At 42.5% G+C, this 17,748-nt stretch overlaps 1 protein-coding gene across 2 annotated transcripts; it reads right to left on the bottom strand.

Annotated features, from left to right (window-relative positions):
• Positions 1-731: 731 nt before the first annotated feature.
• Positions 732-14,690, bottom strand: CCDC90B (coiled-coil domain containing 90B). 2 transcript variants are annotated; one of them, XM_045020713.1, is made up of 9 exons: positions 14,561-14,690; positions 11,084-11,203; positions 9,575-9,678; positions 6,891-6,992; positions 6,141-6,182; positions 5,978-6,049; positions 5,832-5,885; positions 3,999-4,113; positions 732-2,076 (listed from the first exon to the last, which is right to left on the bottom strand). In XM_045020713.1, the coding sequence occupies exons 1-9, from the start codon at positions 14,628-14,630 to the stop codon at positions 2,021-2,023; spliced, it is 735 nt and encodes a 244-aa protein (XP_044876648.1). In that variant the 5' UTR covers positions 14,631-14,690; the 3' UTR covers positions 732-2,020. The 2 variants fall into 2 exon arrangements, with proteins under 2 accessions (XP_044876648.1, XP_044876656.1); XM_045020721.1 differs by lacking the exon at positions 14,561-14,690 and adding an exon at positions 14,282-14,449.
• Positions 14,691-17,748: the final 3,058 nt, after the last annotated feature.

Raw genomic sequence — 17,748 nt, 5'->3', positions numbered from 1 at the left:
GTTGAGGTACACTGGAAGATGAATACTATCAATAGGGGTCTACCAAATTCACAGCCATGAAAAATCAAGTCATGTACCATGAAATCTGGTCTCTGGCTGCACAGTCTTAAGGGCGAGTGGAGAGCAGTGGCTGCTGTCCGGGAACCCAGCTCTGAAGGCAGCGCCGCCGCCACCACCAGCAGCACAGAAGTAAGGCTGGCAATGCCATGTCACCCTTATTTCTCTGCTGCTGCTGGTGAGGGAGCTGCCTTCAGAGCTGGGCACCCAGCCAGCAGCTGCCACTTTCCCGCCACCCAGCTTCAGGCGACACGGCTGCTGGAGTAAGGGTGGCAGTACCATAAGCCCCCTACAACAGGCTTGCAAGGGCCCCCAGTTTGAGAAACACTGCGGAGAAACCCGCTGTAGGATGGTCACGGCATAAACATCTGCGAAATTTGCTATTTATGCCATGACCAGCCTGCGAAAAATGTGTGACTTTTGTGATTTAAGTAGACCCCCTAATTATAAATATGGTGTTTAGAATAGGCTCAAGTGATTCTCTAAAATCTTTACTTGTAACACATCTAAACCCATCATACAAAGGGGTGAAAAAGTAATTAATTCTCTCGGTACAGAGCACGTACAAGGAAAATACATAAATAAAGTCGCCTAAGCTCTTAGGGGAATAACTATTCTTACTGTAAGATGTTATCTCAGTTTTACTAATTGGTAAATTGTACTCAAAGTCCTTGGACAGCAATGTAACAGTTTTATTATGCCACAAGGGACTGTTTAAATACAGAATTTCATACAGAGAATATAAAAGTCACAGGACACTAGCAAATTCAATTTGTAAATAGTAAGACAGAGTCACCTGAATATGCCTCTATACATTACTATATACAAAACCTCTCTCCCCTGTACAGAGACTACTCAGAGTTAAAATTTGCTCAATAGGAACAGTTACCTGTAATGAACGGAACTAAGCATCGACACTGTTAATTACACTTGTGACGAAAAATAATCTCGTGACAAGGACTTAAATAAAATATGATTGGTTGCTTAAACGCTGCAAAAATATCATCCCATCCTGTCATGTCTTAATGTTGAAATTTATTAGCCATTGGCAGAAGGTAAAGAGATCATGATCTGAGTTTGGTTTAGGACAGTCAATGGGACCAATTTATTTCCCAAGGATTGTGGTGCTCACCTGCTTTCCAGAGGGATCTGGGGGCAGGAGCATCAGCAGTTTCATGCAAGAAATGTAACATATCCACATTTCAAGGCAGATTCTGCTTTCAGGAAAAGGATATGGACCATATAGGTAAGTTCTGTATCTCCAGCAAAGGAAAGGAGTAAAAAAAAAAAATCCACCTTTGTCTTGCTCAAGGAGTTATACACACACATTGCCAATGGGACATTTCCCCTTACACAAGGGGATTAAAAAATCGTTTGGTTGTATGGGTGGAGGAAACTGTCAAAGAAGGGGTGCGCACTTTAGTCTTACAGCTACTGGTAATTTTTAATCCATATGATTCAGCTTTATGCTGGGAAAGGGATCCTTTTGAAAAGGCTTTATTTTATAAAGGTGGACATACCTCAGCCATCAGGGGAGAGGAGAATCGGGATGGAACACAAACATGCAGCTCCCGTAGTTTAAGATGCACAGAAGTTTCAGAGTAGGATAGCTCCTTGCATTTGGTCACATCAGATGGTAAACACCTTTCTTTGGCAGGGACATGAGAACAGAACCTTTCCAAAATTAATCATGGGACATGTTCAGTGTTTCTTCTGTATGAGGTTTTTGAAAAAAGGCCCACTGAAGAATCCATTAGAAGTTAAGGAAAGGTTCCTATTATTGCCCCTAACTATTTTGACCTTTATTATTGAAGAGAATATTTTTTAGTACGTATTAAGAATCAATATAAGAACAAAGGCACTAAGAATATCCGCAGTAGCGAACACAGTATGACCTAGCAGATGTTCCATGATGCGGGCGGCCTTTTCTTCCTCTGTTTGTAGCACAGTAATTCCTCTGGGTCTATTTCCAAAACCTATAAAATCCCAGTGCTATTGCTAGGCAAGTGAAAACAGAAGCTGTAAAAAGAAAGGAAATAATTAATGTAACACTCAATATCGCCTTATGTTACATGCAAGGAATTCGTTTTTGCCACAGAAGAATGTGAATGTATAGAACTCTACATGATATGAGACATTTTAAAAGTGCTTCTAAGTTTCAACCCTTTCAGTACAAAAACTATTTTAGGGATTGGGGCAGTTATGACAAATTTTCATTAAACAATAAAAAAAAATATTTCAAACCAGGAGAGAGAACTCAGTTAACAATACACATAACTGGTACAATGTCGGGGTAGCTAAGAGCAGAATGTATGAAATCTCAACAACTCTTTCTATATTAGTTGAACCAGCAGTTTAGCAAAGGTTCAGAGAAGGGCAACTAAAATGATTAGGGGTTTGGAACGGGTCCCACATAAGGAGAGATTAAAGAGGTTGGGACTTCTCATCTTAGAAAAGAGGAGACCAAGGGGGGATATGATAGCAGTATATAAAATCATGAGTGATGTCGAGAAAGTGAATAAGGAAAAGTTATTTATTTGTTCCCATAATATAAGAACCAGGGGCCACCAAATGAAATCAATGGGCAGCAGGTTTAAAACAAATAAAAGGAAGTTCTTCTTCACACAGTGCACAGTCAACCTGTGGAACTCCTTGCCTGAAGGGGTTGTGAAGGCTAGGACTATAACAGGGTTTAAAAGAGAACTAGATATATTCATGGAGGTTAAGTCCATTAATGGCTATTAGCCAGGATGGGTAAGGAATGGTGTCCCTAGCCTGTTTGTCAGAGGGTGGAGATGGATGGAAGGAGAGAGATCACTTGATCATTACCTGTTAGGTTCACTCCCTCTGGGGCACCTGGCTTCGTCCACTGTCAGTAGACAGGATACTGGGCTGGATGGACCTTTGGTCTGACTCACTATGGCCATTCTTATGTTAAGATGTTCAGTTCTTATTGTTGGACTTGCTTTCTCACTACCACAATTGTTTGGTTATTTCCCTTTCACCCACCTCCAATTTTGTGTAATTTTCCCTGTCTACAGGCAGATTCATTTGACAATCTCATCTGAGCTCAATTTGTTTTCTTTAAAGCTTACATAAATTACCAAATTGAAAGTATGTTTCTTTGAAAACTTGACTGGGAAGTTTACTGCTGCTGTGGTTAAGGTACGTTGATTGAGGTCAAAATCTCCCTACATATCAGTATGTCCCTGCAATAGAAGTCATAAGCTTTTAAGACTTTTTAGAGCAAGCCAACTCAAACTACTACCACATCAGACCGTATGGATATGTGAATATACCACTTCATTCTCTATAGATGAGCTTTAAGACTCAGAACAATTCTTTGGTGGCTGAGGGGGGCCCAGGATGGTTTTCACTGGGGAACCTCTGCAGCAGGGGCTCGCTAACTGTGGCAAGGATGAATGTCCTGGGAAGCAGTTTTTATATCCTGTATTCATGTCCCTCCTATCCCAATTTTGGGCCCAATCGTGATCTCATTGAAGTTGGTGACAAACCCCCTCAAGTGTTCTGCTGACCCATGATTTATGTCAAATAATCCTTTTGTAAATTATGATTAAAGCTAAATAAGAGATGTTCACCAGCAGAACAAATGATCTCTTGACCTCCTTTTGCTTCAATCTTTCCCATCATTTACTAGATCCCTTGCCACACCCGACTTGAGACTAAACTCTTCGGCCTAGAGACAATATTTTTAATTTGTCCTCTTGTGAGGTACATCTATGGTCTTATCTTCATAATTATGTATATACATATACTCATTTTGTTTGCTGCGCATGTTTTAATGTGAATGAACTCAGGAACTATGACCAGGCTACCAAAGGAGCTTTCCAAGAACTGAGCTTCCTAAAGCCCGCACTTTGAATCAAATTTTACGTTTCTGAAACACACTACATAATTAATGCCCCTCCCCGCCAACATACCTGCCAAATAACGTATCGTCTCCAGTTTATTCGATTCCATGAGAGTTTTTAAGGAGGCTATTTGTGTATCAATTTTATTACTGATTTCTGCAATAGCACTGTTGGTACTCGAATCCTGAAATACATTACAAGACATGGCATATGTATGGGTCTCATCTCCTACTCCCTCAACTTAAAAACAACAACAACAACAACAAAAAACAGACAGCAACGCTGTCAGCTATACTACATAAAGAGAAAAATCCATTTAAATGAGAAACCTCAAAACCCTTGTTGAATTAAGATGTGTAGCCTATAAGTGAGCTTACAAGATGAACAGAGCAGTATGTAATACAACTGAAGAGTGCTTCTGAAAGGAGAATAGCAAAGAAAAAGCTAAAATTGAGTTCAACGTGATGTGCATGTCAAATGCCCCAACTAATCTGTCTAGGGGGCACATTCAACATGGACGTATATTTTGATTAACTTTTAAAAAATATTCCCTTCCCCTTCCATGAACTGCCTTATGAATTCAGCTCCATTTTGTCTGCGTCCTGCCCTGACAATGGCAGTAAGAGTCTTCAGAGAAAGGTATAAGAAACCCTACAGCTGACAGTTAAGAAATAATCTGTTCAAAAGAGGAAATTTCTTCCTAACCCCAGTCAGTTTGCAATTGGCTATGCCCAGAAGTTTAAGGGTTTATATCTAATGTTATACTGTCTACCTAGCAGTGACCTTGATTTAGCACATTACACTTCTAACCTTCATTCAGCACAGAGACCCGTTTCATAGCTCAAACAGCATATTTAAGACCTTCTACAGAGCAGTTACTGGCTACAAAACATACACAACACATGGCAGGAAGGGAAATAACAGCCATTTATTTTGTCTAGAGAGTTTAATTAATTAATTCCCGCATATTTTACTGTGGAAACATGGTACAGTAAGTCCTGTATCAGTTTAACTGCAATGCTGACCATGTTTAAGCACCTAAATAAAAGTGGCCTGATTTTCTCTGAAGTGTCAAGTACCCACAAATTCCATTAGAAATATTATGGATGAAGTGGGAAGTTAGATAGTGCGAATGTGCAAGGCAAAAGAGTGAGGAGTCACAGACCGGAGTGACATGGAGAATGCTAGTGTTGTTAGCAGTCCCAGAGAACTTAGAGAATGGGGAGGGTTTGAGAGAAAAGGTCAGGAGCAGTTTTGGCTGTGTGGAGTTTGATGATCAGACATCTGGGGAGAAACTAAAAAAACAGGCTAAAGATGAAGGACTGAATGAAGGGAGACAAGTCAGGAGTGGAGAGGCAGACCTGTGAACCAACGGTGTACTGATGGGAGGTGCAACCACGTGACTGACTGAAGCATGAAGAGTGAGAAGGAAGGACAGAACACAGTAGAGAGCAAGTTTGAAAATTCTGACCAAGCGTGAAGGACCTAGGTTCCTGATGTTCGTTGAGAGTACAAGTCTTCATTAAAGTAAATATAAACTATATAGAGTTATTTGTGCTAGAAATGTTAATACAGAATACAGCTAAAATACAAGAGCACAATAACCAGCATTAACAAGTCATGAATAATGTTTTAAAATTTTATGCAAAGAGTTTATTTCAAAGGAAGCAGATTGGATGCATTAGAACATGATCCAGTTTATGATATTCATACTTGTACATGTATATATGAATATTTTAATGTGTGCTTAAGAAACACAGGTTTAAGTCACGTGGTATCTTTCATTTCTTGTACAGACAAAATCCTGCTAACTCCAGTCAGAATTGTAGGTACATGAGGAAGGCAGGACTGGGTCCATAATATAAAACTGTCAATTATTATTACAGAACAGTTCTTACTCACTTTTTTATGAAACTCTGTAGTTGCTTCCATTAGATTCTTTTCCTGATCTGTGAACTACAGATTAAGAAGAAGGGAGAAATTACAATCTCAGTAATGGAATATGGCAAACAATTGATAGAGACATCTTTTAAAAACAAACAGCTTACCATATCTGTCACTCTGCTCCTTTCCAGATTTATGTCCAGCTTATTATCAGCTCTGATTTTACTGGTTTCATTCTTCAAAACAAGCAAAGATAAAATAAATTAATTACATAATTCCCTGAATATTAGACTCTATAATGTAATATAGTACTTGCTGTTTACTTACCATTAGCTGCTGTTTAACTTGATCCAACTCAATTTTCATTTTCTAGGTACAAAGAAAAAAAAGACCATTTTACAGAATTAGTAAATGACTAACCATTTTAGTTGGATAGTCAGATCATTGCTATCACATATTTGTTAAACTGACTGAATTGAATCACTGTCTGTCTCAGATCAGACATGCCAATATTAGTCAAACTTCTAATATCAATTATGTCTGATATCTAGATCTATCTGAAATTTGATAAAACCAAGTGGATCAATGTCTATGGATAGTGAACTTAAGCATCTTGTCATTCTGAATGGTGACTCATATGTCCTAAGAATAGTGGAAATACATCCATGAATATACAAAATGCTCTCAGGAAAAGGAAAGTGAAGTAAAAACATCTAAATCACACAGTTTTGTTGAATTCTGTGTCTCAAAGACCTACACACTTTTCCAGCATTAAATAATGGTAAAGGCCTTAAATGAAAGTACATCAGACCATTCAGGGATTTAAACATGGGTTTGTTTTCTTCTGTGGGAATTATGTGAATCTGTATCCCAAATTCACGTTTATATGAACACAAAACATGCCACTTACAAGGCAGAGTCACAGACAGATTGTTAATTTTTAAAGGACAAGAAAACTAAGCTTTCAGTACTGGTGAAAGTATCAGTGCTTGCTTATATCTAAATAGTTTGTTCCAAAAGAATACTTCTCAACATATTTTGCAATTTATCTGTTCAGTTACAAAGATTCAGTAGTACCTCATTTTCTGCTCTCAGGTTTGCAAATTCACTTTTCTCTAGGATTACCATATCTTTCCGAATAGAGTCCAAATGCGCCATTATTTGCTGCAGAGTTATTTCCTAGGAAATAATACAATAATCACTCAGAACTGCTAAGACCTTTACAAGCATTGCATTTCAACAGGAAGAAAGAGAGATGCTTAGGTCACAGAAAGCAAAGTCTTGATGTGCATGAAATCATTAACTGGTGACTGTCAAGCATAAAATAAAACAAAAAAATAAAAGTCATACAGTAACAGACAATGAAAAGCTGGAGTTTGTTCGAGGGATTCAGAACCATTACTCTTGCTGTTTTATAGAACAATTCTAAAACTAAGGTAGAAAAGCCACAGGTATTTGGTCCACACAGTCGGTCAATAAAATAGACCAGAATTCCCTGGTTGAACCTTCAGTCACCACTTACTTTTGATGCCCATATGAAATGTGCTGATGGTCTCAGTCCAGTTCCTAGTGGACACCATCATATTTAGCACTAATGAGTCCTCCTTGCTATAAGGGTTGGCTGAGAGGCCAAGGACTGAATGGTTATGGATACCAAATTACCCTCTCACCCCAATGTGATGAGCACATTGACAAGGCATTGTGGGAAATCTCACTGACTTACCTATTGTGTGGACAGAGTTCAGCTTCCAGCACTGCTAAGCTGCCACTTTCACAAGCACTAAATTCACTTCAACTTAGAATTTAAAAAAATAATAGGAACCCTTAGATTTGAAGTGAGCAAAAAACCTAATTGACCCCAGGATCTTATGATACTTAAAGGTCCTAGACAGTTTTTTCATGCTGTTCCTTTAAATGTTAGTGACATGGAATTATGCGGGAGCCTGCTTTTGAGGCTACTGGGCTTAGTGAGAAGGAAAATGCCCAGCCCCAATTCAGGATTCAAGGGAGTTAGTACTCCTTAATTCCAATTCAAAATTACAGTAGAACCTCAGAGTTATGAACTGACCAGTCAACCATACCCCTCATTTGGAACTGGAAGTACACAATCAGGCAGCAGCAGCAACGAGAGAGAGAGAGAGAGAGAGAGACACACACACACAAAAATGATAATAAAAAAAGAGCAAATACAGTACTGTGCTAAATGTAAACTACTAAAAAAATAAAGGGAAAGCAGCATTTTTCTTCCGCATAGTACATTCCAAAGCTATATTAAGTCAATGTTCAGTTGTAAACTTGTGAAAGAACAACCATAACGTTTTGTTCAGAGTCCCAAACATTTCAGAGGTATGAACAACCTCCATTCCCAAGCTGTTCGTAATTCTGAGGTTCTACTGTACCTACAGTTTAGCCTGAGCCCACCCCCATTGAAGCCAATGGAAAAATCAGGTCTGATCCCTACTGTGTTGAATACACACACAGTGTTAGTTTCTTACAATTCCTTACAGTACTTTGACTGTGCTTATGTTTGGATCTATTATCTCCACACACCAAGTTAAAAAAAAAATTAAATTCTGAGGCTGAATAGAACATTCACTAAGCTACACCACATTGTTACAAGGAAGCTACATTTGGGATCTAGGTGTTAGGCAATGGACATTTATGCTTCTTTAGACACAGCAGGGTCTCAAAGCCAGTAGGGTTTCCATATTAAATGAAAAGATTAACACAAGTTCCTGGGTTCTCCTCACTGCCATAATTTAGTTATCACGGTAAAAGTTCTCAAAAATTAACTAAGGGAAAAAAATCTGTTGGCAATAAAACTCCATGGCTTAATAATGGAGAAGTAATTTGTGCTTAATTGAATATTCTCTCTGAACGTAAGTGGTACATAATTCTCAGCCTAGTGTCTTCTTGATTAATTAAACTATTATTTTGTATCAGAGTCTAGTTACACTGGCCCAATTGTCTACTGCCCAAAGAAAGGAAAATTCTTAGATCCTTTCAATTTCACACATTTGTTATGATTAAATTAATTATCCTCCCCCGTACACCCAGCCACACCAAATTATTTTACTGGCTAACTACAATCACATAATTTTACAAGAACTAGCTTGAACCTACAAGTGGAAGAAGACAATCAATATGATTCTTTGCATGAAGCATCAGTGTATGTTTGAACTGTATAACAGACCAGTTCCATGAACCAAATATGCAGAAAGAGTCAAGATCATCATGAACCAGTTTTGGTGGTTTTTAATTTAGCAACAAGAAACCAACCAATGCTGTAAATCTATGCTGCTGTTAAATAAAAGACACAGGCTACTTTCCCCTACCTAAAGCATCCATATCATGATTAACAATCAGGATAATCTTCCTTGAAATTCACTTCCTGTCCTAAACTGTGGTGCAGTGTTGCTGTGTGTTGTTAAACAGTTGCTGTCTCACCCCACAGGCTGCCTTTCAGTAGCAGATGAAGTGATCCCTGCATAGCATTTGTAGGTCATTCTTACTTTTGGAAAGAAATAACTTTTGGTTCTTATGGGATGAAAGGTGCTGTAGTAAATGCAAGATATCACTTATCCCTCTTTAATTTAAGCTCAGTTAGGATTTTAGGACAATCTGCCTCAGTAAAGTATCCACTATACTAGTAGTATCACTAAAATGTATAAACTACTATATTTTATAAAGCACCATTTGTGTTTATGATGCTTCACGGACAGATAAAATGACAAGGATACAACAAATCATTGATTTGTTACCTGCTGAGCTTGGGTCACCATATCCTTATAGACTGTGTCTAGGCTAACATTTGACAAAGTTGTTAACGCTGATACAATGGTCTCTGCTTGTTCTTTACCAAAACCTGGAAGACAGTTGAAGGATGACAGGTTAAGATGAAATGAAAAATTGTATGGAGAGGCAAGCAAAAGCTACACAATAAGCATAAAGCTCAGTATGCTAGTGCAAAGGTAAATTACAGGTCACACTGCCAGTGACATGGATTCAACCACCAAGCTACCAAAACTTTTAACATCACTAACTTTTCAAAATTCTGAACTTTTGCAGCTTTGAATCTGAAGTGCATCCATTATATTTTGAACATACAAAAAACAATGACCTTTCTGCAGGTGCCACATGCAATAGGAGCATAATCTGCAACCTGTTCAACTGCCATGGGCTATTTAGTTTTTTCTAATGTATAGTATTTTCTCACAAATACCATTTAAAAAACCAAGTTTATCCCTTGCTACAGAGTGTGCATCCTAGGGCGGGGGGAAAAGAATGAAATTAATAAGGGAATGCTACATAAATTGAAATTGCTTCACATTCTTTGGGGCAAATTCAGACTGGGCATACGCATTAGAAACACTGTTGACTTCAAGAACATTGCACCCATTTACACCAGATCAAAATTGGACCGTTAGGACTTCTACTTACCAGTGCTAATATTTGTGTGTAGTCTGGTACGGTTCTAAAGCTTTAGCTTCCCCGGAGTCTCAATTATATTTTAAAAAACTAGCTAATTTTTCTAACTACCAGCCCAATCCACACCCAAGCTGCATGGAAGTTCTGAGAATGTCATGAAATCTATTTGTACTGTAAATACTTTACACTGGAAGGAGGCTGGACTCAATAGGTCTCTTCCCTCCTCTAATGCTGATGACCTCTATGTATACAGCTTGATCACTGTAATACCTGTTTTTTTATGTAAAACAAAACCATATCAAAGACGAGACAAATTAACATGTTTGAATCCCCAACACTGCACTATCATACTAGTGTATGAGAAATGGATTGTTTAAAAACAAACAAACAAACAAAAAAACAAACTGTGTTTCTATGTTGTTCAAGCTGAGTGAAATGAAAAAATGTAAACCAAAAGGAAGTGGGGGAAATGTCAGTTAGATTTTAAAAAAAATTCAATTTCAATAAATTAATGGTTTATTAGTAACTGGTAGAATGAATCTATATTTTAACATGACTATCACAGTTATTCTTCATATTTTAGTGATACTTTACAGTTACAGAGTGCATTAAGTTTCTCTGATGGAAGGCACTATATATAAGCTACCACAATCCTACAAGGTAAGTAAATGTTACCTTACTGAGTTTATTTTTATGGCCGTATAGACAACAATCTACATGGGATGCTTCCATTTACACTGTAGCAGCTACAAACAGACATGCATGACAAATAGGAACCCCTTAATACTTTTGGGAAAGTAGCAGTATGATTTCACTTGAGATACTTAATAGGTATTGCTCACCATGAACTTCCAGCTCCCGTACCAATGCGTGGGTATCAAAGGTTAATTTTCTCTGTTCCAGTGGGGTTATTTCAACTCTTCTCATGTCATACGACTTCACAGGGGCTGTGGCAGCAAAACCTGAAAATGGCAAGAAGCCATTAAGAAGCTGTTTACTTATTCGTTTCCTTGTTAATTTTATCCTGGAATGCAATAACATTAAAGAGTTTTTGCTGCATAATCTTTCATTTTGGAAAGGAGGATCCCAGCACACTAATATGTGTACAACAAAGAGCGTTGGTCCTCCTTCAATAGCTTGATTATAAAGCAGAGGGAAGTAGTCAGTCTAACCAGCATTTTTTCCTGCCCCTAAATGTTCTAAAACTCATCATCGTTCTCATTGTCTTTACAAATGTTTGCTCCACCCCTAGAACCCAAACAACAATCCCAAATTCAGGTATCCAAGGTAGAGACTTGTGCTACAGCCAAGAATCTGGGTATACCAAAGGTCAAAATACTGTGATTGAATAACTTGATGATTATCAGTAATGTATTAACTATTAAAAGGAAGGTATTTAAATTATGTTTCTACTTTTAAAAGTGTAACTGTTCTAATGTAGCCAACAAGAAAGGGGATGTACAACCAGCATCGTTCTGAGGGCCCTTTGTCAGAAAACTACATAACCACCAGCTGCATTCTTCACACCAACTTCTTCCCCAGCACCCTATCAGCAAAGGGATTGCATCTTCTAGTGACACACAAAACGGGGGTGCTATGTCAATAAATCACCAATAATTACGTAGTGCCAGTGCTTGGGAAGAATTTACTGGTTTACCAACTAACCAATTAGGCAACAGATTTTGACACATGATTTTAACACCTAATATATCACAAATTTGTTGAGTTAAAGACTATTGATTTTACTGTGTGAAAGATGACATCCCAGAGGATATAAAGAACTGGGATTTGAAGTTTTAACAGTTCTTGTGATTTACCCATGCCTGCATCTCTAATTTCCTACAAGTTCTTTCACTCTTCTGTGAATCTCGTTCTCCAACCTGTTTCAAATAGCTCTGTCCCGGCCGGCCCTACTTCTTCCCCAAAACTGGGCATTTGTACCAGCTGCAAGGCAGAGCAGAGAGTGGAGGCTGCTACCTGGGCATCAGCGGAAGGCAGCACTGCCCACCAGCAAGAAAGTGGAGAAATTTGCTGGCTTCAGAGCTAACCCCTGGGCAGTGCAGAGCTGGGGCGGGGCGATCAGCCTCAGCCATGGCGCTCGGGGAGGGGAAGATCAGCATCGGCTGTGGGCAGCAGCCCCAGCAGCAGGTGGCACAAGGATTGGGGGTCAGCCCCAACCCCAGGCAGCATGGGGGTCAGCCCCAACCCCAGGCAGCACGGAGGTTGGGGGTTAGCCTATTAATTATACAGGCCTATCTCACTCAGTCCCCTCTGATCTTGCAGTGCTTTTTTTCTTGACCAGGATTGAACATATTATATTACATGAAAAACAACAACAACCCAAACTATTAAGAGAATGTTAAGGTTGCAAAGTCAAGCACTCAAAAGTTAGGAAATGTCAGAATTGAGGTTGCCCGTGTGCATTATGATAAATAAAGACTGTGTGATCGCATACTATTTCTGCCACAGGACCCCTGCACAAGCCCTCACGCTCTATCTCCTCACATCCTGGCTCCAGCTAAATCTTGCTAATTCTTTCTGCACAACAGCTCCAAGATACAGCCTTTCCTATCCACCCACACAGCTAAAAACCTCATCCAGGCTCTCAATTCACATCACCATTACTGCAACATCCTCTTTGCTGGCCTTGACGTTCTTGCCCTGCTTGTAGCCATTCAAAATGTTCCTATGAAGATCATTTCCCTAGCTCCCCACACTGAGTACTTCACCCCTCTCTCTCTTTGCCTCCCTCCAGTAGCTCCCTTTTCTCTATCATTTCAAATGTAAGCTATTTACTTTCACTTTAAAGGCCTGTCAGGGGAATTCTGTAACCTCCCTTAGAAGCCTATTCCAGAGCTTAATTATCCTTATAGTTGAAAAGTTTTTTTCCCTAACATCTAACCTGAATCTCTCTTGCGGCAGATCAAGCTCATTACTTCTTGTGGACATAGAGAATAATTGATCATCATCTTCTTTATAACAGTCTCTAACATATTTGAAATCTGTTATTGTTTTGTCTTCCTTTGTCAAGACTAAACATGTTCATTTTAGTCTTTCCTCAAAGGTCTGGTTTCTAAATCTTTCATCATTTCTGTAGCTCTCTTCTGGACTCTCTATTTTGTCCACATTTTTCTTAAGGTGTGGCATACAAAACTGGACACAGTACTCCAGCTGAGACCTTACCTACAACACTCCTGTTAATATGGCCCAGAATACTGACCTTTTTTGCAGCTACATCACATTGTTGGTGCACATTCAATTTGTGATTTTTCACTACAACTTGCAGATCCTTTTTAGCGGTACTACCAATTAGCCAGTTATAATCCATTCTGTAGTTGATTTGTCCTTCCTAAGTGTAGTACTTTGCATTTATCTTTATGGAATTTCATCTTGTTGAATACAGACCAATTCCCGAGTTTGTCAAAGTAATTTTGAATTCTAACCCTGTCCTCCAACATGCTCATCACCCCACATGCCACTTATCAAGTCTCATACACTACTGACCTCTCGACTCCCACCTCTGTCTCCCAGTAAGCCCAGTCTTCTCGGTCAACCACTTATATTTTCAAATGAGCACTTTCCTGCTTTCTCACTCACTACCCCTCATGTCTACAAGGAAAGTCCCATAAAAATCTGCAAATCCACCTCATTGTCCTCCTTCAAATCCCTTCTTTGCTGTGATGCCAACAAAAAAACCCCCACCTAGACTGCAGTTTGACACAGGGTGGGCAGTGACGGCTGCCAATCATGCTGACCAGTATTATCTCAGTGTGTGTCTTCACTACCAATTTTAAAGCTCTTTAACGGGGCTGTGCAGTCGTGGCACCAGAGCGCTCTCCCAGCGTTGTAAAACACCCACCCCCACGAGGGGAGTGGCTACCTGGTGCACTGTCTACACTGCCACTTCCCAGCGCCGAAACGGGCATCGCTCAGGGCGGTGTTTTTTCACACCCCTGAGCGAGCTCGTTTCAGCGCTGTAAGGCGGCAGTGTAAAGGCCTCGCTGTGCACCCCCCGCCCCCAATCTCCTATTGTCTCTTACCTTAGACTTGGACCCCAAGCTCTCTGGGGGAGGGGCTGGGTTTTCTGTTCTTTGGTACAGCGCCTAGCACCCTGCTGGGGCCCTGGTCCGTGGCGGGGGAGCCCCTTGGCACGGAGCTAAACAATGACACCGGGGGGGGGGCTATGAGCTCACCCAGCTGGGTACTGACACCCCCCCCCGGGGCGCACCGCCCAGAGTGGGGGCGAGTCCATCCCCCCTCGGTGGGGCAGATGATGGGGGGGGGGCCTCACCGCGGGGGCGGGCAGAGGCGCCTCTCACCTCTCCTGGGGGCCGGCACCGCAGCGCCCCCCGAGGCCAGGAGCCTCCGGCCCAGCCCGCTGCCCCTCATCCGCCTTCCGCGCCGCGCGGGCAGCAGCGCCAGGGACAGTCTCCCGCCGGCGGCGGCGACGGCGGCCCAGCGCTTCCGGCGGGCGCCCCGGTGCGCTCTGGGCATTGTAGTCTCGTGGGGCCGCCCCGCTTGCGGGGAGCTGCAGCCCGCGGCGCCCTCGTGTGGCCACACGCGCACACACTTCCACTCGGAATCACCCCCCCCTTGCGTGCACACACCCACACGTTTTCACACTCATTCACTCGCATGCACACACAATACACACCCCTGCATGCACAGATCCCCCCACCTCCACTGGTATGCACACCCTCTTGCACACACCCACAGGAGCACACACTTGCATTCGTAATCACACACCCCTTGCGTGCACCCACCCACACGTTTTCACACTCATTCACTCGCATGCACACACAATACACACCCCTGCATGCACAGATCCCCCCTACCTCCACTTATATGCACACCCTCTTGCACACCCCCACATGAGCACACACTTGCATTCGTAATCACATACCCCTTGCGTGCACACACCCACACGTTTTCACACTCATTCACTCGCATGCACACACAACACACACACCTGCATGCACAGATCCCCCCTACCTCCACTGGTATGCACACCCGTTTGCATGCCCACACCCACGCACTTTCCCACTCATTCACTCATATGCACACACTTGTGCAAAGGGCAATACCCACACTGACGCGCTCACACTCTGGTAGATGCACAGCCACTTGCACACATGTAATTGTTTAGTTATGGTGCTGCCTCCCTTGTGAATCTTTACATGGTCTCCTAGACACCGACTTCTGGAGCAGGTAAGAATTTTAAATGGAGTCAAACAGAGCTCAGTACTTGGCACCTACCTAGATACTTATGGGGATGGCTTTGCAGAGAGGGAATCAAATGTAGAGGTCTTCCTACAGATCAAGTGAGAAGCTTATGTCTTATTTACGAACTGCTGTGATGTATGGAATCACAGCTCATCTTAAACAAGATAACTCTACACAGACACTTAAGGAACATGGGCGCCAACTTATATGGGCTCTTGGGGCTAAAGCCCCAGGAATATTCATAATCAGGGGCTCTGCTCCACCAATATTTGGAGCTAGGTGTTTCCCCCCCCCCAAGCTTCCCTGCCTGAATGTAAAGAGAGCACACAGCGAGTGTCTCTCTCCCTTGCTTTTGCTGCCGTAGCCTAAGGCTACAGCTGCAGCATTAGCATAAGAACAATGCTAACTAACTGCTGCTGTAGAGGGGGAGGGGAGTGGAAGACGGACATCACTCACCTTAGCAGCTGCTGGGGCTTCCGTGAGTGTTTGACCCTATGATTTTTTATTATGTTTGAGTTTTTGACCCTATGATTCCCCCCCCCTGCCCCAGCCCCCACTCCTATCCCCAGTGAGGTGCAGCAGGCTACACAGGGGAGGCAGGAAGCCACATGTGAAGGCAATGCCCCCTCTCCCAGCACCCACCAACCCACCCGCCACAGGAGGGATGGGAGAGGGAGGCTTCCTAGACCCGAGCAGCTGGGGCTTGGGTGAATTTTATGACACCCTGCTCCCCCACCCCATAGCCAGCCAGCCACCACCCTGCCTACCCCACTTCTGCCCCATGCTGGGCAAGGGGCAGCCCCATCACCCATCCACAATGAAGTTATGGTGAGGGGCAGCATGGAAGGCCACCTGTGATGGCAACCCCCCCCCCCCCAGTACCCATCATAGGGGAGGCGAGTGAGCTTTCTGGACCTGAGGGGCCCTAGGAGCATGTGCAGTGATTGTGGTGCAGAGTGAGTGTGCTGTGGGGGGTAGGGGGGCAGAGGAGGGGTCCCTCCCCTGGAGCTTGCTGCTGCCAGTGGTGGTGATGGGGAGTCCTCTCTGGCCCTAGCCCTGGGGCAGCCTATCTGCACCCCAAGTTCCTCATCCTCAGCCCTGCCTCACCCCAAAGCCTGCACCCCCAGCACCGAGCACACTCCTGCACTGTGAACCCCTCATCCCCAGCCCCACCCCAGAACCCTCACCTGAGGGGAAAAATATGCAACTTAAATTTGGTGGTCAGTTTGGAGTATCATTGTATTTAGCACAATATTTGATTATTTTACATCCTTCAAAGTATGTAACTGGTCGTATACAGGTGTTTTCTCTGAATACTGTCTGTGTGCCTCAGTTTCCCCAATGCATTTCTTAAGGCTCTAGATGGTGGGATAAGGGGGTGTGATTGTTGTAAAGCCCTAGAGGGCCAGTGTGATGCCGTCTGCACAGAGAATGGCTGCAACCCTGCCTCCAGGCAACTGATGGCCTGGGCCACCCCCCTGCAAGGTGCCAACTGAAGGTGTTGGAGAACAAAGAGATCAGGTGGCCTCCTAATGCCTGGAAAAGAGACAAAGGCCAGAGGAGGGAGAGTCAGTGCCTGTGCAGACTTCCGGGAAGCGCATGGTGTGGAAGGAGATGCTTTGGAACGACTCCATACAAAGCCAGTCAGGACTCTGGGGGAGCCTCCTCTCTGAGCATACTGTCTCCAGCTTACAGGGTGAGAGCGGGAGGCAGGGGGGAAACACCATTTTGGGCCCCACCAAAAATTATACGAACCTGCCGCCTATGTTAAGGAACAGGCTTCCACACTGCTCCAGTTCAGTGTGATCTAGCTTTGTTTACCATCAGTGGCCACACTGTGCCTGGAATGCTATACAGCAGACAGAGACATCTAGTGGGTGAATTATTTAACTTCAAGCAAATATCATTTCATTAACTCCTTCAGTTTCTCAGTATTGACATGTAAGCAGAGTCAGGATGAGCTCTACCCTGACATCTGGTGGTGAATTATGGGGAGTGTGGAAAAGAATTTCAGAGGCTGATCGTGTTTGCATAGGCACACCCACTCCGCCTAGCATAGCCCATGGCAGCCTAAAATGGTTACTTTCACAGCTGTGGGATCCCCAATTTCTTTGTTATTGGGGCAGGAGGAATAAAGTGTTGTCACACTGATTAAGTAAATGAGGAACTATGAAACTGTTTTATGATAAAGGGTTTCACTATCAACTAAATAGCACTTGCTAGACAAGGGACATGGGTTCCAAAATCTAGTGACTTGAGAGAGAGAGAGAGAGAGAGAGAGGTG

Source organism: Mauremys mutica, chromosome 1 (assembly GCF_020497125.1).
Source record: "Mauremys mutica isolate MM-2020 ecotype Southern chromosome 1, ASM2049712v1, whole genome shotgun sequence".
Taxonomy (NCBI): domain Eukaryota; kingdom Metazoa; phylum Chordata; order Testudines; family Geoemydidae; genus Mauremys; species Mauremys mutica.
The sequence above is the reverse complement of the archived record's forward strand: the minus strand, read 5'-3'. Positions and strand labels throughout refer to the sequence as shown.

What these genes read in the sequence shown, in the direction of transcription:
- CCDC90B (XM_045020713.1), bottom strand. Translation starts at nt 14,630, where the DNA reads ATGAGGGGCAGCGGGCTGGGCCGGAGGCTCCTGGCCTCGGGGGGCGCT. An exon ending in ACCTGAGAGCAGAAAATGAG is followed by an intron (nt 6,183 to 6,890) that starts GTACTACTGAAT and finishes CTTTGTACCTAG; the next exon opens with AAAATGAAAATTGAGTTGGA. An exon ending in GACGATACGTTATTTGGCAG is followed by an intron (nt 2,077 to 3,998) that starts GTATGTTGGCGG and finishes TTCTTTTTACAG; the next exon opens with CTTCTGTTTTCACTTGCCTA.